The 23,171-nt window shown below is 43.9% G+C and overlaps 1 protein-coding gene across 2 annotated transcripts; it reads right to left on the bottom strand.

Moving 5' to 3' along the window:
• Window positions 1-686: 686 nt before the first annotated feature.
• LOC112228937 (phosphofurin acidic cluster sorting protein 1) lies at window positions 687-23,042 on the bottom strand. Of its 2 annotated transcripts, none has more exons than XM_024394743.2 (23): window positions 22,548-23,042; window positions 16,840-16,969; window positions 15,128-15,217; window positions 14,833-14,958; window positions 14,540-14,684; window positions 14,084-14,175; window positions 13,866-13,949; window positions 13,542-13,759; window positions 13,346-13,439; window positions 13,174-13,251; window positions 12,881-13,032; window positions 12,613-12,748; window positions 11,860-11,964; window positions 11,626-11,732; window positions 11,368-11,522; window positions 9,908-10,018; window positions 9,417-9,534; window positions 8,809-8,851; window positions 8,579-8,621; window positions 8,339-8,474; window positions 7,962-8,200; window positions 7,658-7,777; window positions 687-1,831 (listed from the first exon to the last, which is right to left on the bottom strand). In XM_024394743.2, the coding sequence occupies exons 1-23, from the start codon at window positions 22,742-22,744 to the stop codon at window positions 1,713-1,715; spliced, it is 2,838 nt and encodes a 945-aa protein (XP_024250511.1). In that variant the 5' UTR covers window positions 22,745-23,042; the 3' UTR covers window positions 687-1,712. The 2 variants fall into 2 exon arrangements, with proteins under 2 accessions (XP_024250511.1, XP_024250512.1); XM_024394744.2 differs by having other exon boundaries at window positions 16,882-16,969; window positions 22,548-23,040.
• Window positions 23,043-23,171: the final 129 nt, after the last annotated feature.

Below are 23,171 nucleotides of genomic sequence, written 5' to 3' on the forward strand. Positions count from 1 at the left end.
CCATGTATCGCGAGATCTTGGCCAACAACCTCCTCCCCTCAGTAAGAGCATTGAAGATGGGTCGTGGCTGGGTCTTCCAGCATAACACGACCCGAAACACACAGCCAGGGCAACTAAGGAGTGGCTCCGTAAGAAGCATCTCAAGGTCCTGGAGTGGCCTAGCCAGTCTCCAGACCTGAACCCAATAGAAGTTCTTTGGAGGGAGCTGAAAGTCTGTATTGCCCAGCGACAGCCCCAAAACCTGAAGGATCTGGAGAAGGTCTGTATGGAGGAGTGGGCCAAAATCCCTGCTGCAGTGTGTGCAAACCTGGTCAAGAACTACAGGAAACATATGATCTCTAATTGCAAACACAGGTTTCTGTACCAAATATTAAGTTCAATAAAATGCAAATGAATTACTTGATCATACAATGTGATTTTCTGGATTTTTGTTTTAGATTCCGTCTCTCACAGTTGAAGTGTACCTATGATAAAAATGACAGACCTCTACATGCTTTGTAAGTAGGAAAACCTGCAAAATCGGCAGTGTTTCAAACTTGTTCTCCCCACTGTATGTATATGTATGTGTGTGTATATATATTATATATATATATATATATATATATTAGTACACGTACCATATAAAAATACTTGCTTAGCAACCACAAGCTTTGGATGCAGACAAGTCTGCAAATATTCTAGATTTCTGAAGTGTTTTAGTGTTTATTTCAATGACAACCCATGCTATGCACACATTCACAAGCATTTGGAGGTTCTCACACACGTGCGCACACAAACAAAAACACACTTGCAAAAGTAACAGTAACTCACAGAAAAATACTAAAAGCGAAAACAGGTCCACAACACATTTCTGTAAATAAGAATCAATTGATATTACTTTCACCAAACTGACTTAACTTTTTTTTATTTTTATGCACAGAGTAACACCACTGAGGGAAATTCTATCAATATCAATGACCACTGAAATTTGCTTCACATAATACTGCTTGGGAAAAAAAAGTACAACACAGCCACAAGAACAGCTGGAGTTAACCTTGCCAATCCACTGAAAGAAGAGCCAAAGCATATGAACGAGGAAATGCATCTCAAAAAAGGCAAACAAGTTATTTTGTTGCTTGAACCCACCTTAGAAAATAGGAACATGGCAAGCATTCAAATCTATGGCCTCAATCCATTAGCGCTGTCAATCCATGTCATCATGTAACAACTCTCCTTAATCATTGGCTTTTAAGTCCATTGTAGACTGCTCAGCAAGGTTATTATAGTAAAGTGAAATAAATAATTAACAAACATGTTTGAAAAACTAAAACGATATTTGACTATTTGACAGAAATCATCAAATAATGTTCAGTTTGAGTTTTTTTAAATCTAAACTTTGGACAACAATCAAATGAGGGTTTTCAAGCTTCTGAACTTGGCAGGTCAGTAATGCCTGGAGATAGTGAGGTTTCGAATAGGCCTAGCTTGTTTATCACTAACTACCAAGGAAGAAATCTGGTACTTTCTGTCCCTAACACTAAAACTGAAAATAAATATAAAAAATGAAAATATTTTTTATAAAACTCAAACTAAACAAAAACTAGTAAATCTGGTCTGAAAACTAGCAAACTGAACTTCAAACAAAAATAAAAAAACGAATAGAAAAACACAACTATAATAATAACCTTGGTGCCCAGGAAGCATAGAGTGAGGGACCATGTCTGGGTTGGCCTCTAGGTGGCAGTCTTGTTGTAGCCAAACAGCCCCACTGGCAGGTACTTCACATGGGTGGGCCACTGGGCAGCCAGCTGGAAGAACTTCACATCAGTCCACTCCACGCCGTCCACAGACACTGAAAAATATCCAATAGTTTCATGACTCCCATCTACAAACACCTAAAAATAAAATAAAAAGCATGTTGAATCAGGTTCAGTCCCACTGGGCACAAACTGGTTGAATCAACATGGTTTCAAATTCATTTGTCAACGTATTGTGACGTGGAAAATACATTGGATTTGAAAAACTGTTGTTTTGAGGGGGAAATGTCAACTACAAGATTGTCATCATGGTAACCAATTTAACATAAACAAACCTGGGCCGCACCTCCTACTGGAGAGTTGAGCTATCTACAACTTTCCATTTGGCCAACTCACCAAGGGTTTTAAGCATGCCCGGCCCTGCTTAGCGTTGATATTTGTCAAATGACTTCTACCAATGTGCTTTCGTGAGTAGCACCTTAGTACCTGCTGCCCTATATACATAGACTTGAAATCAATGGACACTTTCATAATGGAACACTGGTCACTTTAATAATGTTGCATTACACATCAATTATGTATCTACTGTATCTTAGTCTATGCTGCTTCAACATTGCTCGTCCAACTATTTATATATTCTTAATAACATTCCTTTACTTTAGATTTGTGTGTATTGTTGTGAAATTGCTAGATACTTCTTTGTTGGAGCTAGAAACACAAGCATTTTGCTACACCTGCAACATCTGCTAAACACGTATGTGACCGATTTGATTATTGAGGGATCTTTTAACTAAATAGATTCACTGTTGCTATCCAAGTCATTCCAAAGGGTAGGTTTAAGAGAACAAATGAAATGTTACCATACTTTATAAGTCCTATATCATCAATGATACTATTTAGGCCTACAGTATATCTAGTATTTGCGAAGTCAACAGCTATTGTTTCAATTCAACCCAGGGTTCAACTTAAAATAGACCTTTTTATTTTTTACATTTTATTTCACCTTTATTTAACCAGGTAGGCAAGTTGAGAACAAGTTCTCATTTACAATTGCGACCTGGCCAAGATAAAGCAAAGCAGTTCGACACATACAACAACACACGTTGAGTAAAACAAACATACAGTAGAAAAATAAGTCTATATACAATGTGAGCTAGTGAGGTGAGATAAGGGAGGTAAAGGCAAAAAAAGGCCATGGTGGCAAAGTAAATACAATATAGCAAGTAAAACACTGGAATGGTTGATTTGCAGTAAGAATGTGCAAAGTAGAGATATAAATAATGGGGTGCAAAGGAGCAAAATAAATACAGTAGGGAAAGAGGTAGTTGTTTGGGCTAAATTATAGATGGGCTATGTACAGGTGCAGTAATCTGTGAGCTGCTCTGACAGCTGGTGCTTAAAGCTAGTTAGGGAGATAAGTGTTTCCAGTTTCAGAGGTTTTTGTACTTCGTTCCAGTCATTGGCAGCAGAGAACTGGAAGGAGGGCCAAAGGAAGAATTGGTTTTGGGGGTGACCAGAGAGATATACCTGCTGGAGCACGTGCTACAGGTGGGTGCTGCTATGGTGACCAGCGAGCTGAGATAAGGGGGGACTTTACCTAGCAGTGTCTTGTAGGTGACCTGGAGCCAGTGGGTTTGGCGACGAGTATGAAGCGAGGGCCAGCCAACGAGAGCGTACAGGTCGCAGTGGTGGGTAGTATATGGGGCTTTGGTGACGAAACGGATGGCACTGTGATAGACTACATCCAATTTATTGAGTAGGGTATTGGAGGCTATTTTGTAAATGACATCGCCAAAGTCGAGGATTGGTAGGATGGTCAGTTTTACAAGGATATGTTTGGCAGCATGAGTGAAGGATGCTTTGTTGCAAAATGGGAAGCCAATTCTAGATTTAACTTTGGATTGGAGATGTTTGATGTGAGTCTGGAAGGAGAGTTCACAGTCTAACCAGACACCTAGGTATTTGTAGTTGTCCACACATTCTAAGTCAGAGCCGCCCAGAGTAGTGATGTTGGACAGGCGGGCAGGTGCAGGCAGCGATCATTTGAAGAGCATGCATTTAGTTTTACTTGTATTTAAGAGCAATTGGAGGCCACGGAAGGAGAGTTGTATGGCATTGAAGCTCGCCTGGAGGGTTGTTAACAAAGAAGGGCCAGACGTATACAGAATGGTGTCTGCGTAGAAGTGGACTCACCAGCAGCAAGAGCGACATCATTGATGTATACAGAGAAGAGTCGGTCCAAGAATTGAACCCTGTGGCACCCCCATTGAGACTGCCAGAGGCCCGGACAACAGACCCTCCGATTTGACCCACTGAACTCTATCAGAGAAGTAGTTGGTGAACCAGGCGAGGCAATCATTTGAGAAACCAAGGCTGTCGAGTCTGCCGATGAGGATGTGGTGATTGACAGAGTCGAAAGCCTTGGCCAGGTCAGTGAATACGGCTGCAAAGTATTGTTTCTTATCGATGGCGGTTAAGATATCGTTTAGGACCTTGAGCGTGGCTGAGGTGCACCCATGACCAGCTCTGAAACCAGAGTGCATAGCGGAGAAGGTATGGTGGGATTCGAATGGTGGGATTCGGTAATCTGTTTGTTGACTTGGCTTTCGAAGACCTTAGAAAGGCATGGTAGGATAGATATAGTTCTGTAACAGTTTGGTTCAAGAGCGTCCCCCCCTTTGAAGAGGGGGATGACCGCAGCTGCTTTCCAATCTTTGGGAATCTCAGACGACACGAAAGAGGTTGAACAGGGTAGTAATAGGGGTGGCAACAATTTCGGCAGATCATTTTAGAAAGAAAGGGTCCAGATTGTCTAGCCCGGCTGATTTGTAGGGGTCCAGATTTTGCAGCTCTTTCAGAACATCAGTTGACTGGATTTGGGAGAAGGAGAAATGGGGAAGGCTTGGGCGAGTAGCTGTGGGGGGTACAGAGTGCTGTTGACCGGGGTAAGGGTAGCCAGGTGGAAAGCATGGCCAGCCGCAGAAATATGCTTATTGAAATTCTCAATTATAGTGGATTTATCGGTGGTGACAGTGTTTCCTATCTTCAGTGCAGTGGGCAGCTGGGAGGAGGTGTTCTTATTCTCCATGGACTTTACAGTGTCCCAGAGCTTTTTTGAGTTTGTGTTGCAGGAAGCAAATTTCTGGTTGAAAAAGTTAGCCTTGGCTTTTCTAACTTCCTGTGTATGCTGGTTTCTAGCTTCCCTGAAAAGTTGCATATCACGGGGGCTGTTTGATGCTAATGCAGAACGCCATAGGATGTTTTTGTGTTGGTTAAGGGCAGTCAGGTCTGGAGAGAACCAAGGGCTATATCTGTTCCTGGTTCTAAATTTCTTGAATGGGGCATGCTTATTTAAGATGGTGATGAAGGCATTTAAAAAAAATAACCAGGCATCCTCTACTGAAGCGATGTGATCAATATCCTTCCAGGATACCCCGGCCAGGTCGATTAGAAAGGCCTGCTCACTGAAGTGTTTGACAGTGATGAGTGAAGGTCGTTTGACCGCTGACCCATTACGGATGCAGGCAATGATCGCTGAGATCTTGGTTGAAAACAGCAGAGGTGTTAGAGGGCAAGTTGGTTAGGATGATATCTATGAGGGTGCCCGTGTTTACGGCTTTGGGGTGGTACCTGGTAGGTTTATTGAACAATTGTGTGAGATTGAGGGCATCAAGCTTAGATTGTAGGATGGCTGGGGTGTTAAGCATGTTCCAGCTTAGGTCGCCTAGCAGCACGAGCTCTGAAGATAGATGGGGGAGCAATCAGTTCACATATGGTGTCCAGAGCAGTGTCCAGAGCACAGCTGAGGGCAGAGGGTGGTCTATAGCAGGCGGCAACGGTGAGAGACTTGTTTTTAAGAGGTGGATTTTTAAAAGTAGAAGTTCAAATTGTTTGGGTACAGACCTGGATAGTAGGACAGAACTCTGCAGGCTATCTTTGCAGTAGATTGAAACACCGCCCCCTTTGGCCGTTCTATCTTGTCTGAAAATGTTGTAGTTAGGGATGAAAATTTCAGAATTTTTGGTGTTCTTCCTGAACCAGGATTCAGACACGGCTAGAACATCCGGGTTGGCAGAGTGTGCTAAAGCAGTGAATAAAACAAACTTAGGGAGGAGACTTCTAATGTTAACATGCATGAAACCAAGGCTATTACGGTTACAGAAGTCACCAAAAGAGAGCGCCTGGGGAATAGGAGTGGAGCTAGGCACTGCAGGGCCTGGATTCACCTCTACATCACCAGAGGAACAGAGTAGGATAAGGATAAAGCTAAAAGCTATGAGAATTGGTCATCTAGAACGTCTGGAACAGAGAGTTAAAGGAGGTTTCTGGGGGCTAAAATAGTGTCAAGGTATAATGTATAGACAAAGGTATGGTAGGATGTGAATACAGTGGAGGTAAACCTAGGTATTGAGTGATGATGAGAGCGATATTGTCTCTAGAAACATCATTGAAACCAGGTGATGTCATCGCATGTGTGGGTGGTGGAACTGAAAGGTTGGATAAGGTATCTAGCAAGGCTAGAGGCTCTACAGTGAAATAAGCCAAAAACACTAACCAGAACAGCAATGGACAAGGCATATTGACATTAAGGAGAGGCATGCTTAGTCGAGTGATCATAAGGGTCCAGTGAGTAGTGAGTTTGGTCGCCGGGCCATCAGTAGCAAGCTTGCATAGGATGGAGGTCTGTTTTTAGCCACCCCGTGCGTTTCCGTCTGTAAATTAGTGGGGTTCCGTGTGGTAGAGGGGATCAATCAATTTAGCAAAATAGATATAGTTATAGTGACCCAAGAAAAATGGTCAGATAGGTCTATTCAGATAGCAGCCGATAAGACAGCTAACGATTAGCGGACCGCAGATGGGCGTTCAGGTAATGTCGCGATGGAGGGGCCAGTTGGATAACTCCCTCGGGCAGATAACGTCGGTAGCCCAGTTGTGAAGGCCCGGTGCGGCTCCGCATTGGCAGTAAAACGGGTCCGGATAGGTGATTGTAGCCCAGGAGTGGCTAATGGAACTCTTTAGCTGGCTAGCTCCGGAATAATTGATATTTGCTCCCGGATCGACATAAGCCAATAGTCACACGGATAGCAGCTAGCTAGCTGCGAGATCCAGGTGTAAATGTCCAGAGCTTGCGGTTGAAATCCGGGGATATGGAGAGATGGATATCAATAAAAAATGTAATACACTTTAAATAAAGTTTGATTTGATTTAGTCCTATTCTTGCATTTAAAATTTGATTTGATTTTCATCCTATTCTTTAACTTAGATTTTTGCTTCAGATGGAGACATGAATTCAACATATTAATTATCAATTTGTAGACAAACTGGAATTGAAGCCAGACTAAATCAGTGGCACAAAAGATAAAACTCCTTTAAATGTTGATATTTGATCGTGTCGACAACCAAAACACAATTCAATAACACTTTTGCAATAGAGTAAAAAACCCATCTTTAGAAACTAATGTAACAGTATTTAATCAACCTTAAAATCCATGGCCACATGGAGGCTATTGTAACTATAAATGTATTCTGTAATCGTAGAAAGCGTGCATGGTCAAGATAGCATGCAACGGTCGCAGGTCGGTGGAGATCTTCACAATTGCTATTATAAATCTGCACAGCATCTCTTAACAGCATTGATTACTTGCACTATGCGCTAACAATGTAATCCCAACTGCAATCCAGGTTATGTGGTTGTGCTATTAGACAAAGCACAGTGATAACTCATTAGGTTGAAGAATAAATAAATATCTGACATTGTATTCCCATTTGTGCTTTTAGATTGTTGATAACACAGTTGGGAAATCAACAAACTTCTAGCTCTCTTTTTTGAGTGTGTGAATATAAAAAAATGTTGAAATCTCATTGATCAACAGCTCAACCAAATATGACCCACATGTCCACGTTGAAATGACGTGGTGTACCTTTTAGGCTGGTTTGCTGCTGCTTGGTAGAACAGATGAGTCTGGTGATGCCCTCAACCACCTGGCTTTTAGAGTCCACATCCCTCTCTTTGGGCTTCTTCCCCAGGAATATGGTGGAGACTGTGGACACGCAGGAGATGAGCACACAGAGGGGTGTTCAAACCAAAACACTTAACAGCATGCATCCATTGCATACTTCTTCCTTTCAGTTAGTACATTTACTTAGTTATTATCTACCCCAAATTAGTTGATTGACAAACTGCATGTGCTGGACAGTCCACTATCTTCCCACCCTCCTCCTCACCTTTCTTGTTCTTCTCCTTGGTGACCACAGTCATAGCCATGGTGTTTGCCTGGGGCTGGTTCTCAGTGGAGCCCCCTCCTGGCAGCCTGCTGACCTGCAGGGAACGGAAGGCACTCTTCAGGGTGTTCTTGGAGCCCTTGTCACACCGCTCCCCATCCTTCTTCCGCTCTGAGCATGTCGCTACCCAATAATCCACCGTCAGCCCAATGGTGTCCACCCCATGGGACATATTAGGGCTCCTGGGAGAGAGGTAGAGAGTGTGGCAGACAGTGTACGAAAAACAACTTTTGCTCAACAATGTACTCAAAAACGTGTTTAACTGCAGGGATGGGAATTAACTTCTCATGTTAGACTGTTGTACACTGTGGTTGTCATACCCCAGACCGCTACTCAGGGAGGGAGACGGAGGTGGGGTGACAGCCTCTCTGGTCATCCCTGTGGGAGATCCATGGGCGGGTGGGGAGGTGGAGGGAACAGCCAAGCTAACACTAACAGCCTCCTCAGAGTCTCCACCTGTAGGCCCAAATCAACACGGTCCTTAACACTGCTCAGGGACAGACTGGAGAGAGAAAGGTAAACATTAACAGACAATAGGTACTCCAGAAATATGAACCCACCTGAATACGCCGGATTCGGTTCAATCAACCCTACTTTCACCACCTGTTTCACACACAGGGATCAGTTAATTAGTATCAGCATTACACTCCAGGGTTGTACTTGGGAATCGTTTGGATATCCATCGTCTGTCGGTTTGCATTGAGGCAATAATTATGATAGAGGCATCATTTGCCAAATTGACTGCCTCAATGTTAGTATTGATGGAAACCATCAGTACTGATTTACTTACCCCAACAAAGGGAACAAATTTCTGGTAAGAGTCTTCGTCATATCTGGTAAGGTGGAAATAATGAGTGGCCAATAAAATATTTGTCTTCCTAAAACATACCTGATTAACATCATATAAACTGAGTGTACAAAACATTAAGAGCACACCCCCTTCAATTCGTCGGGGCATGGACTCTACGAGGTGTCAAAAGTGTTCCACAGGGATGCTGGCCCATGTTGATTCCAATGCTTCCCACAGTTGTGTCAAGTTCACTGGATGTCCTTTGGGTGGTGGACCATTATTGATGCACACAGGAAGATATTGAGTATGAAAAACCCAGCAGCGTTGCAATTCTTGACACAAACCGGTGCGCCTGGCACCTACTACCATACCCTGTTCAAAGGCACTTCAATCTTTTGTCTTGTCCATTCACCATCTGAACGGCACAAACACACAATTCATCTCTCAAGGCTTAAAAACCCTTTTTCAACCGGTCTCTTCCCCTTCATCTACATGGATTGGAGTAGGTTTTAACAAGTGACATCAATAAGGGATCATAGCTTCCTGTCGTGTGCTCTTAATGTTTAGTACACGCAGCGTAAATCAGCCACGCAGGCCACTCCACTCACGTCTTGTACTTGCAGGTGAGCATGGCCTCAGCGATAGGCAACTGGTGTGTGACAGAGACACTGCTGATGTACTGGCTGATCCTCCCAGCCACATCCACACCGTCTGCAGCTGGAGCCGCTGGGAGGGAAGGGAACAGACAGTCAGTCTGTAAGGAGCGCCAGGCTGTGACCAGATCTGAACTGACTAACCCTAGTAACTAAGGAAGAGATGGGGCAGCTTGCAGAGAGCGCGTCCTCCAGTCAAATACCATTAATATGCTGATCAAGGCAGATTAAGTTCCCAAAGACACACGCTCGACTGCTTTCCAGCTCAGTGGAACTGTTTGTAAAACAAAGCATATTGATTTATAAACTGAAATGAAATAGTCCTTCAGTCTGTGTTGCTGCTTAATAGCACAAAACGAAAAGCGCCCTTGTGAGCGAGAGAGAGAGAGAGAGCGAGAGAGAGAGAGAGAACGAGAGCAAGAGGGAGAGAGAGGTGTGGTGTTTACTAGAGTGAGGGGGCTCCAGGCGACTGAACAGGTCTCTCCAGGCATTGTCCAGGAACACAGAGCTGTAGCGAGGGTCCAGGGAGGCTAGGTGCTTAGCGACAGGGTGACAGCCTGGAGGCAGAGTAGAGGCAGCCACAATGAGTCACACACCCAACCCACTCAGTACTGCAGCTCTGAGCAGAGCAGCTGTACCATACTGCGCTTCAGCTATATGTGACATAATGACTGGAGCAACTCATTGTCAGGAGGAGGTATCAGAACATGAGAGTGGGTGTTTTTGTAAATCTTTGTTTATGCTACAGCTGAAGAGGCGTATTTATAAATAAATAAATAAATAAATAAATAAATATTTATTTTTATATATATATATATATATATATATATATATATATATATATATATATATATATATATATATATAATAAGCATTACATAACCATGCTAGATATGTACCATACTATCCCACTGGGCACAAACTGGTTGAGTCAAGGTTGTTTCCACGTAGTTTGTCAACATACTGTAATGTGGAATCTACGTGATTTTTGGTTGAGATGGAGACGTGAATATAACGTCTCAATTCTTAATTTTTAGACAAACTGGAATTAACGCCAGACTTAAGTCACAGATTGAACTATCCAAGCAGAAGATTCATCTCCTTCAAATGAGGATATTGGGTTGTGTTGACAACCAACCACAATTCAATAGGACTTTTGTTATCCAGTAAATAGCCTAAAGTCAAGGCTATCTTACAAACTAATGTAACGTTCAACCTTAAAATGAGTAACACATCCATGGCCTTATTTTGAGATGACTGTAAATATAAATGTCTTCTTATGTAATCAGATAATGTGGCATGCATATAGGTGGTCGCAGGTCTGTGGAGATCTTCACAATTGCTGTCATAAATCTGTGCAGAATCTCAAACGGCATTGATCACACCATGTACTTTTAATGTAATCTCAACTGCAATCTTGGTCAATTGGATGTGCTATTAGATGAAGCACAGAGTGGTAACACATTCATCTCTTGTAATAAGCAAACAAAATATCTGACATTGTATTCCCATTTGAACTTGGCTGTGCTTTTAAAAATGGTTGAAAGCGAAGTGAAGGATCTTTGGGTGACAAGTAAACAACAACAAAAAAATCGGACATTGTTTTTTCATTGGAATGTGGTTGTGCTTTTAGATGGTTGAAATCATAGTGATGACACGTTGGAAATTGAACTAACTTTCGGATGTCTTTTTGAGTCGGTGAATATAGGTTGTAATCTCATTGAGCGTCGTCTCAACCAAATATTACCCACTTTTCTACGTTGAAATGACATGGTGTGCCCAGTGGGAAACATCTTACAGCAGTCACATTGTATAATAGTGATCTTTTAGACCCAAGCACTGTGTTAAATGGTATATAACATATTTATATTACTGTCCTCAGGACCTGAACCGGTCTCTCTCTCACCCAGGGGGACCACCAGGAAGCGGATTAGGCTGAGCCAATCAGATGTTTTGTTGGCCAGCTGAGTGACAAAGAAGTGCAGGATGGCCCCCAGGTAGCTCTGTCCCCCTGCCACCACCACCTTGACCGGCGGCGGCGTGGACGAGTTACAGTTACAGCTGCGGGGAGAGGAGGGCGGGTTAGTGGACCACAATATAATAGGTTACCTTCATTACCACACGATACATTGAACCAGCGAGTATTGATTCATTGGCTACTCACAACTTTTGGATGCGTGTGAGAAGGGTGGTGAGGACAGCCTGAATCTCCACCCCACAGCAGGTACACACTAACGGCTGTTTTTGAGCCAGCAGCACCTCGGACACATACTGCACACACGTTTACCAGAGGCGACAAACACATAGACACAGATGAATACACATACGCAAAAGTAAATATGTCCACAGGGGAATGGAGGAGTGAGATAATGGAGGTGAAGATTGAAGTGAAGAATACCTGTCCCTGCCAATCACTGGTGTTGACCAAGACCAGGCTGTCCGGGAGGGTAGTGTCTGAGGAGAAGATCTGATTCAGCTGGTCATACACAGCCTTCCTGGGCACCTGCACCCCCACACACACATACACACACACACACAAAGTCAGATTCAAATACATTGTCAAAAACTGGGCGCACACACACACATGCTTCAATGAAATCCATCAACACAACAGGACAGTGCCTGTATGCAGCTGCAAGCGAGAAGTCAATTGCGGGTCTCAACTTCCTGCTGAGAGTAAGAATCTCAGAACACACAAGGTGAAACTTCAATATTCGGTAGTAGTTGGTAGTAGTTTTCCTCTTGTGATGTCAGTCACTGACAGTCACTCAATTAGCCCATGTCAGCTCACATTTACAGATTGCTAGGTAAGTTAGTCTAGCCAGCTATATAAATGTTGTAGTATGTCATGGCTGAATTACTGACCGGGCACATCAAGGCTCGAGGCCAGTAGCCATGATCTCCTGAGGCCCCCCCCCATTGATTTTGTTAGTCAGTCTCACTCAGAGATTATATGAACCTGTGAAGTAACTGCAAAATGTGTAGAATTGCAACATTTTCTCTGCCCCAAAGCTAAATTTTTATTAACTTTAAAGCTACACATTTGCAACAGGATCACCACCACTCTGGATCACCCTCTGCAAACAAATCCTCAGCTCCATGGTGAGTATGGGTACATACTAGCTCTGGTTAGGGTGAGGGGGGGGGTCACCTGTGGGGTGTGGCTGAGCTCCGGTGACCTTTCACTGTCAGAGCTGTTGGTGCGTTCGCTTAGTGGCTTGGACAGCGCTCGCCTCTCCTTCATTGGTGTCCCACGTCTCTGCCTGGGTGTGTGCCCGCCATCCAACCTGGAAAAAACACACACCTACTCACTGACAGTCAGTACCCACACAGAAAATATGACTACGGCAGAAAGTGAAGGAGCGCACATGTAGCACTGGAAGGTTTTGTGTGTGTGTGTGTGTGTGTGTTAAACTGACCTGGGGGAGGGCATGGTGGTGTAGGGCATGCTGGTGTGGCTCTCACTCTTGCTGCTCCTCAGTTCCCTCATTGGGGTCCTGGGGAGCTGCTCTGGGACAGAGACAGTGATGCAGGGGGTAGTGTCCAGAAACATCTCCGGATCAGTCAGCACCTAAACACACCGACAGACAGCCAGACAGAAACACATCCTAACACCGCACAGGCCTCAAAACACTGAAATACAGAGGCCACCAATGAGAGAGGGGGAAAATAAGAGAGGGAGGGAGGGAGGAGGGAGGTTAGAGGGTCTCACCAGGGTGTCTGTCTCAGAGTCGTCCAAGTTGCGGGAGCGAGAGCGTTTCATCTTGCCTGACGGGGGCTGCTCTCCTTGCTGAAAGTCAGACAGCAGGAAAACAGTGGTAAGAGGGAGTGCCAGGGGACATCTGGACTTAGAAGGCCCAGCCACCCCCATGTACTGTACTCACTGGGCTCAGGGTGTCTCTGGGCAGACTGCACCTGCTGTTCAGACTGCCAAACTCGGTCTGCGAGCTGGACTGGGACATGCCCTCAAAGAAGGGCCTGAACATTCAGAGAGAAGAGAGATTGCCAGAGTTCTGTTAGGTGGATGTTTGTCAGAACATACATTTCCGTTACCTACAGATAAGTCCGACTTCTCATGACCTGAGTTTGGGTTTGGGTGTGCTGAGGACGCTGTCCGTCTCCTCCATCTCTGGCCCGCTGTCATTGGGGTTGTACATCTCCAGACTGTCATAGAGCTCATCCAGGTCCTCCTCCACATCACGGATGTGCTCCTGGGACACGTGCTCCAGGCCAAAGTCCACCTCATCAGACACCTTAAACCTCTTCAACAAGGCCACAAACTTCTGCTTGATGTTGGGCTGCCGGGTTAAAGGAACACGTAGATATCAAACTGGTTGACTAGAACAGCGGCAGGTAGTCCCAACGCCACAGAGACAGGTAGATGAGTAGACTGTGGATGCTTACATGAGCTCTGGTGATGGAGGCTGTAGAGGTGAGTTTGTGTCTGTGCTTCTTCTTCCTCATGTCATCCTCTTCGTCAAACAGATACTGGAGAAAAAAAAGAGGGAGGGTCAACTTCATGCTCAAACCGGACAAACCCTCCATCCACTCTACTTTACGCCGGCTTAAATGCTTGTATTGAAGCAGTGTGGTATTTTTCTGAGTGTCGCTCCCCCCCCTACCTGGCTGTGAGCAGGGTCATCACTCCCGTCCTGCTCTGATGAATAGCTCTCCTCGTCTTCCTCCGAGTAGTTGTCAATGTCAGGTGAGCGGTCTGGTAGTTACAGGGAGCCAGATAGGAGATGTGTTATGTATGGGTGTGGGGTTCCAGTATGATGTGAAAACTATTTAAACCTTGTGTCATATGGACAAGGCAGTGGCTGACTCTCAAAAGACGAACATGGATGATTGCATTTACTGACCATGGTGTGGCACGTACACATTGAACTGTTCAATACACTGACATTCTGGATACTTAGACAACTCCATATAAGCAAATTGCTGAATAGAAATTTAAAAAAATAATTATAAAAATAACGTTAAAAAAATAAAAAATCATTTTACTTTCTGATTCCTTGCTCATGGCCTTATCACCCTCGAGCCTGTCCCCTTTGTCTTTCACTCTGTGTCTCCCTTACCAGACATCTTGGCCTTGGACATCTCATGGTCGATGGGCTGGCTGGAGAGCGAGTAGACCCTCATCTCGGCCACAGGCACAGCCGTGTCCTTCACCGTGGTGTGGAGACCCAACACACGGGCTCCCTCACTGGGGTGCTGCATCACCTGGGGAGGAGAGAGGAAAGGGGGTCAGGGAGAGAAAGAGAGATTTGTGGGGGGTGGGGGGGACAATTGATGGCGTGTTGTACAAACAAAAGCCTGAATGATCGTAGTCATGGCAGTTAACGGCTGCGGTGAGGTGTTGCCCTCTTACCTCTGCCATGTTGATAAGGCCCAGTGCCAGGGTCTTATAGCCCAGAATGGTGCGGTTCTTGTACCTCTTCCTCCTCTGCAGCATGATCTGCAGTCTGTTGGCATCTCGCTTCAGAAAATGTGGATACTGGAGGAAGTAAAGATGAGAGATGGCGAGGTTGACAGAATCAGACATGCACTTAAATCATGCACTGAAAATAGAATCTCTGGGACCTTTTTAAAAAAGTATCTGACTCTCATCCACAATTCATTTGCATACACATAACTGTCTGTGCAAACACCCCACGGTAACTCACTTGCAAGGAGAACGTTAGCTGAAGATCGGTCTCGGTAAGTCCAGGTGATGACAACAGGATTTCATTGGACCGTAAAATGCGCTTTGATCCCTAAGAAGATATACCAAACACGTTATAAAACATCTCCTGCATATATTATCCATGGATTACAGATAAAAGGGTCTTATAAGTCACTAGTGTATTTAAGCAATAAGGCACAAATGGGTGTGGTATATGGCCAATGTACCACGGCTAAGGGCTGTTCTTATGCACAACACATTTTATTGTGAAACAAACAAGAAATAAGAATAAAAAACAGAAAACTCGAGTGTGCATAACTATTCACCCCCCCAAAGTCAATACTTTGTAGAGCCACCTTTTGCAACAATTACAGCTGCAAGTCTCTTGGGGTATGTCTCTATAAGCTTGGCACATCTAGCCACTGGGATTTTTACCCATTATTCAAGGCAAAACTGCTCCAGCTCCTTCAAGTTGGATGGATTCCGCTGGTGAACAGCAATCTTTAAGTCATACCACAGATTCTCAATTGGATTTAGGTCTGGGATTTGACTAGGCCATTCCAAGACATTTAAATATTTCCCCTTAAACCACTCGAATGTTGCTTTAGCAGTATGCTTAGGGTCATTGTCCTGCTGGAAGGTGAACATCCATGCCAGTCTTAAATCTCTGGAAGACTGAAAGAGGTTTCCCCTCAAGAATTTCCCTGTATTTAGTGCCATCCATCATTCCTTCAATTCTGACCAGTTTCCCAGTCTCTGCCGATGAAAAACATCCACACAGCATGATGCTGCAACCACCATGCTTCACGTGGGGATGGTGTTCTCAGGGCGAGGAGAGCTGTTGGCCTTGTGCCAGACATAGCGTTTTCGTTGGATGGCCAAAAAGCTCAATTTATGTCTCATCTGACCAGAGTACCTTCTTCCATATGTTTGGGGAGTCTCCCACATGCCTTTTGGCAAACGCCAAACTTGTTTGCTTATTTTTTTTCTTTAAGCAATGGCTTTTTTCTGGGCACTCCTCCGTAAAGCCCGGCTCTGTGGAGTGTACAGCTTAAAGTGGTCCTATGGACAGATACTCCAACCTCCGCTGTGGAGCTTTACATACAGCTCCTTCAGGGTTATCTTTGGTCTCTTTGTTGCCTCTCTGATTAATGCTCTCCTTGCCTGGTCTGTGAGTTTTGGTGGGCGGCCCTCTCTTGGCAGGTTTGTTGTGGTGCCATATTCTTTCCATTTTATAATAATGGATTTAATGGTGCTCTGTGGGATGTTCAAAGTTTCTGATATTTTTTTTTATAACCCAACCCTGATCTGTACTTCTCCACAACTTTGTCCCTGACCTGTTTGGAGAGCTCCTTGGTCTTCATGGTGCCGCTTGCTTGGGGGTGCTACAGACTCTGGGGCCTTTCAGAACAGGTGTAGCTATACTGAGATCACGTGACAGATCATGTGACACTTAGATTGCACACAGGTGGGCTTTATTTAACTAATTATGCGACTTCTGAAGGTAATTGGTTGCAACAGATCTGATTTAGGGGCTTCACAGCAAAGGGGGTGAATACATATGCACTTTCCATTTATTTATTTATTTTCATTTTACTTCACCAATTTTGACTATTTTGTTACATGAAATCCCCCCCAAAAATCAATTTAAATTACAGGTCGTAATGCAAAATAAGAAAAAACGCCAAGGCGTTTGCAAGGCACGGTATGTACACTTTGTCGAAGGGACGGCGGTGTGTGTGTGAAGAGCGCCACCTGGAGTTTGACTGCGATGACAACAGAGGTTAGGTCTCTATCCAGCTCCTGAAGCATCACCAGCTTCTTCAGAGTAACTGTGAAGAGCCTGGGTTTAAGGAGAGAAAAGGGGATATTCATATTTCTCTGTTTTAGTCTGTGAATTCAGTGAATAGGTACCAACAACATGAGAAAGTGTCAGTCGAGTCTTGACAATAACAAATCTTTAAAAAAAATGTTGGCTGAGAGTGGTAGAGTATCACCCTAGATTTGTAATGCAAATTATAAGCGGGAATGGTTCGGTGAGGATGGTGGCCAACAAAAGCACTTTAGGAATATTAGGCTCCAGACATAAATCACAGATCAATGTATTCCAAAGCAGAGACAGATTGGCTGGCTGGGATTTATCTGTGTAGATGAGAGCTATTCAGACAGAACAGGACACTCAAGGAGAAACTAAAAAAGTGTCATCCTCTCAAGGTAGAAGCCACTATGGGGTCCAAAAGACACAACTAGGTCTACAGCCTCATTGTTGATTCTTAGCCAAACAAACTGAAGCATTGCATCTTGAATAACCTTTAATTCCATTTGGGTCCTAGGTGCAGCACTCGGCCTCACGTCACAAAGATTGGGTAATATCTGCTGTTCCTCCCTAATTAAATGTCAAATTCACTACAAACCTTGGCCTCTCCACTCACTACACCATTAGAGAGAGAGAGACGCTGGAGAGGTCTACCAGAGAACATCTGATTGGGATAGGAGATTAATGGTTAATAATTGATATATTCAATAAAAGCCAAATGCCAAACAGATATGGCACTATAGGCTAAATAGAAATACACTACATTACCAAAAGTATGTGGACACCTGCTCGTCGAACATCTCATTCCAAAATCATGGGCATTAATATGGAGCTGAAACTGGAAAGGGCCTTCCCCAAACTATTGCCACAATGTTGGAAGCACAGTATCGTATAGAATGTCATTGTATGCTGTAGCGATAAGATTTCCCTTCACTGGAACTAAGGGGCCAAGCCCAAACCATGAAAAACAGCCCCAGATCATTATTCCTCCTCCACCAATCTTTACAGTTGGCACTATGCATTGGGGCAGGTAGCGTTCTCCTGGCATCCGCCAAACACAGATTTGTCCGTCAGATTTCCAGTTGGTGAAGCATGATTCATCACTCCAGATACAGCGTTTCCACTGCTCCAGAGTCCAATGGCCGCGAACTTTACACCACTCCAGCCGACGCTTGGCATCGAGCATGGTGATCTTAGGCTTGTGTGCGGCTCCTTAGACATGGAACCCATTTCATGAAGCTCTCAACGAACAGTTCTTGTGCTGACGTTGCTGCCAGAGGCAGTTTGGAACTCGGTAGTGAGTGTTGCAACCGAGGACAGACGATTTTTACGCGCTACTCGCTTCAGAGATCCCATTCTGTGAGCATGTGTAGCCTACCACTTCGCGGCTGAGCTGTTGTTGCCCCTAGACGTTTCCACTTTACAATAACAGCACTTACAGTTGAGTGGGGCAGCTCTAGCAGGGCAACATTTTTACAAACTGACTTGACGGAAAGGTGGCATCCTATGACGGTGCCACGTTGAAAGTCAGGCCATTCTACTGCCAATGTTTGTCTATGGAGGTTGCATGGCTGTATGCTCGATTTTATACACCTGTCAGCAATGGGTGTGGCTGAAATAGCCGAATCCACTAATTTGAAGGGGTGTACACTATACAGTGCATTTGGAAAGTATTCAGACCCCTTGAGTTTTTCCACATTTTGTTACATTACAGACTCATTCAAAAACAGATTGAATATTTTTTTATTCATCAATCTACACACAATACCCCATGAGAAAGCAAAAACAGGTTTTTAGAAATGTATTAAAAATAAAAAACATAAATACCTTATTTACATAAATATGGGACTTGAAATTGAGCTCAGGTGCATCCTTTTTCCATTGATTATCCTTGAGATGTGTCTACAACTTAACTGGAGTTTACCTGTGGTCAATCAAATTGATTGGACATGATTTGGAAAGGCACACACCTGTCTATATAAGGTCCCACAGTTTACAGTGCATGTCAGAGCAAAAACCAAGCCATGACTACAAAGGAATTGTCTGTAGAGCTCCAACACAGGATTGGGTCAAGGCACATTTCTGCAGCATTGAAGTTCCCCAAGAGTGGCCTGCATCATTCTTAAATGGAAGAAGTTTGGAACCACCAAGTCTATCTAGAGCTGGTTGCTTGGCCAAACTGAGCAATCAGGGGAGAAGGGCCTTGGTCAGGGAGGTGAGCAAGAACCTGATGGTCACTGACAGAGCTCCAGATTTCCTCTGTGGCGATGGGAGAACCTTCCAGAACGACAATCTCTGCAGCACTCCACCAATCAGGCCTTTATGGTAGATTGGCCAGACGGAAGCCACTCCTCAATAAAAGTTTTCCAAAAGGCACCCAAGGGACTCTCAGACAATTAGAAACAAGATTCTCTGGTCTGATGAAACGAAGATAGAACTCTTTGGCCTGAATGCCAAGTGTCACATCTGGAGGAAACCTGGCATCATCGCTAAGATGAAGCATGGTGGTGGCAGCATCATGCTGTGGGGATGTTTTTCAGTGGCAGGACCGGGAGACTAGTCTGGATTAAGGGAAAGATGAACGGAGCAAAGTACAGAGAGATCCTTGATGAAAACCTCATCCAGAGTGCTCAGGACCTCAGACTGGGGGAAAAGGTTTGCCTTCCAACAGGACAACGACCCTTATCACACAGCCAAGACAACACAGGAGTGGCTTCGGGACAAGTCTCTGAATGTCCTTGAGCAGCCCAGCCAGAGTCCGGACTTGAACCCGATCGAATATCTCTGGAGAGACCTGAAAAATGCTGTGCACCGACACTCCCCATCTAACCTGAAAGAGCTTGAAAGGATCTGCAGAGAAGAATGGGAGGAACTCCCCAAATACAGGTGTGCCAAGCTTGTAGCATCATACCCAAGAAGACTCAGGGCTGGAATCACTGCCAAAGGTGCTTCAATAAAGTACTGAGTAACGGGTCTGAATACCCATGTAAATGTTATATTTCAGTAAAAGAAAGTTTTATACATTTGCAAAAATGTCTAAAAACCTGTTTTGCTTTTTCTTTATAGGGTATTGTGTGTCGGTTGATGAGGGAAAAAAACTATTGAATCAATTTTAGAATAAGGCCGTAATGTAACAAAATGTGGAAAAATTCAACGGGTCTGAATAGTTCCCGAATGCACTGCATATAAACAGTTGAAGTCGGAAGTTAACATACACCTTAGCCAAATACATTTAAAATCAGATTTTCACAATACCTGACATTTAATCCAAGTAAAAATTCCCTGTCTTAGGTCTGTTAGGATCACCACTTTATTTTAAGAATGTGAAATGTCAGAAAAATAGTAGAGAGAATGTTTTATTTCTTTCATCACATTCCCAGCGGGTCAGAAGTTTACATACACTCAATTAGTGTTTGGTAGCATTTCCTTTCAATTGTTTAACTTGGGTCAAGCATTTTGTGTAGCCTTCCACAAGCTTCCCACAATAAGTTGATGGAATTTTGGCCCATTCCTCCTGACAGACCTGGTGTAACTCAATCAGGTTTGTAGGCCTCCTCTCTCGCACATGCTTTTTCAGTTCTGCCCACAAATGTTCGATAGGATTGAGGTCATGGATTTGTGATGGCCACTCCAATACCTTGACTTTGTTGTTCTTATGCCATTTTGCCACAACTTTAGAAGTATGCTTGGGGTCATTGTCCATTTGGAAGACCCATTTGCGACTAAGCTTTAAGTTGATGTCTTGAAATGTTGCTTCAATATTTCCACATAATTTTCCTGCTTCATGATGCCATCTATTTTTGTGAAGTGCACCAGTCCCTCCTGCAGCAAAGCACCCTCACAACATGATGCTACCACCCCCGTGCTTCACGGTTGGGATGGTGTTCTTCAGCTTGCAAGCCTCCCCCATTTTTCCTCCAAACATAACGATGGTCATTATGGCCAAACAGTTCCATTTTTGTTTCATCAGACCAGAGGACATTTCTCCAAAAAGTACAATCTTTTTCCCCATTTGCAGTTGCAAACCGTAGTCTGGCTTTTTTTTATGGTGGTTTTGGAGCAGTGGCTTCTTCCTTGTTGAGCGGCCTTTCAGGTTATGTCGATATAGGACTCGTTTTACTGTGGACATAGATACTTTTGTACCGGTTTCATCCAGCATCTTCACAAGGTCCTTTGCTGTTGTTCTGGGATTGATTTGCACTTTTCACACCAGAGTATGTTCATCTCTAGGACACAGAACGTATCTCCTTCCTGAGCAGTATGACGACTGCGTAGTCCCATGGTGTTTATACTTGTGTACTATTGTTTGTACAGATGAAAGTGGTATCTTCAGGTGTTTGGAAATTGCTCCCAAGGACCTTGTGGAGGTCTACAATTTTTTTTCCTGAGGTCTTGGCTGATTTATTTTTATTTTCCCATGATGTCAAGTAAAAAGGCACTGAGTTTGAAGGTAGGTCTTGAAATACATCCAATTGACATCCAAGGTACTTGTCAACATACTATTTTCAGAGCTCACCACACAGTGTGTGGACCACTTTAAGAGGAACAAATCATTTTCAACCAGCTCTTCTTCAAATCCACCCACGTCTTCTCTCCATTTTCCCTGCCAGAGAGAGCACCCCCGCAAGCAGCCTTTACCTTATACAGGGGTCCTTCTAGAATCCACACGCAACCCCACTCCTGCCCCCTCTTTTCTATTGCTAGCCTACATCAAACACCTAACAATTCAGAGTTAGACAAAAAGCAGTATCAGAAACATTTTTGAATATTGTTCAAATGTAACATTGTTAGTAATAGTGGAGGAGTATTCCCCGATTAGCAACGGTCCGTAGGCGTATGTATATCGGCATAAAAGTGTTAGCCAATCTCTTGCCTCTAAGTATATACTGTGCTGGACAATTATTTATTCTGACAGCATGTTGTTTTCCTGTGGGGTTTAGGAGCAGCTGTCTATGGCACCCTGTCTGTGTCCCCAACTGCTCAGGGATATGTTGATTTGGAGGCTTTACATCCTGGTCAGTCATGATCTTGCACTTCCTGATGCTGATTCTTCATAACCATGGTCCTCCAAATATAAGTTTTTCACTGTAAAGTTGAATGAGATCTTCCTTTTAAAATGGCAATCATATTATTTGTACTGCATATTGTCCCTTTAAAGACACTCCCTAACCTTCACTACCATTAGCAATAATCTATCACTGCAGGCTAAATGTATCTATGTGAAGAGCACTAACTTAATAACTGACAATTAATTTACAGTTGCAATCACCTGACCTGATGGTCAAAACAGAAACTGCTGTCACACTTGGAGTAATTTGCAGCAGTGCAAAATGTGTATTATTCAAAGGCAAATACAGAAGTATGCTTTTTACTTAAACTTTAATCATATTAAATGTTATTTTCATTAACTCATACATTTTTTACAACTTTTATTCAACCCTCCTACATAACTTCTCTTGAGGGCAAAACAGGTGACTTCTTCTCACTGATTCAAAATCATTCCTAAATCAACACCCGACCACAGAAGCCGATAACCTATATGTGATCTGATACAGACTGGAAATCACGACTGTCAGAACCAGCCATGGAGTTTAGGCGGCCATACCTGGGCACACAGCTTGGAGATGAGCGATCAATTTCCCAGGTCGCATACAGGTTCATTTGAACTGGACGGTTCGGGACGATCGTGACGGTCTTGTACGGCTGCATATGTGGAGATGGTGTGCCCCCAGTCCGCGGGATACCCCCTCTCTCCGACATACTGGAGGTGTTTTGGATGTGGAAGAAAATACCTTCTGTCATTCAGCTTCCAGACTTGTGCATACAGATATTTTCATCATACCCTGAAGCTTCAAATTGCGCTTTCATATCCACATAATTCCATGCCTTCTTGCTTGCATTTCATGCTTTTCTGTTCTGCAGTCCACAGTTGATGTGATATGCTCACAAGTGCGATGTTTTTATTAGCAGGAAGCGGAACTTGCCCTCCAGGGAGCACAAGAGAATAGCTACGCCTCTCGTTAAAGACGCACTCTTTACTTGTACAATCTCTCAACAATAATAATGTCAGAGTCAGAGCGTCACAGCAGGTGCATACGGTATGTTGTGTGCGTGCTCGATCGCTCTCTCCCTCTGTCCCACCCACACAGTGATAGAGTGCTATTATTGTAACGCGAGCCTCTCAGAGCTGCCATCCACACTATAGGGAGAGGAGGCATGGTACCAGCAG

Source organism: Oncorhynchus tshawytscha, linkage group LG30 (genome assembly GCF_018296145.1).
Source record: "Oncorhynchus tshawytscha isolate Ot180627B linkage group LG30, Otsh_v2.0, whole genome shotgun sequence".
Taxonomy (NCBI): domain Eukaryota; kingdom Metazoa; phylum Chordata; class Actinopteri; order Salmoniformes; family Salmonidae; genus Oncorhynchus; species Oncorhynchus tshawytscha.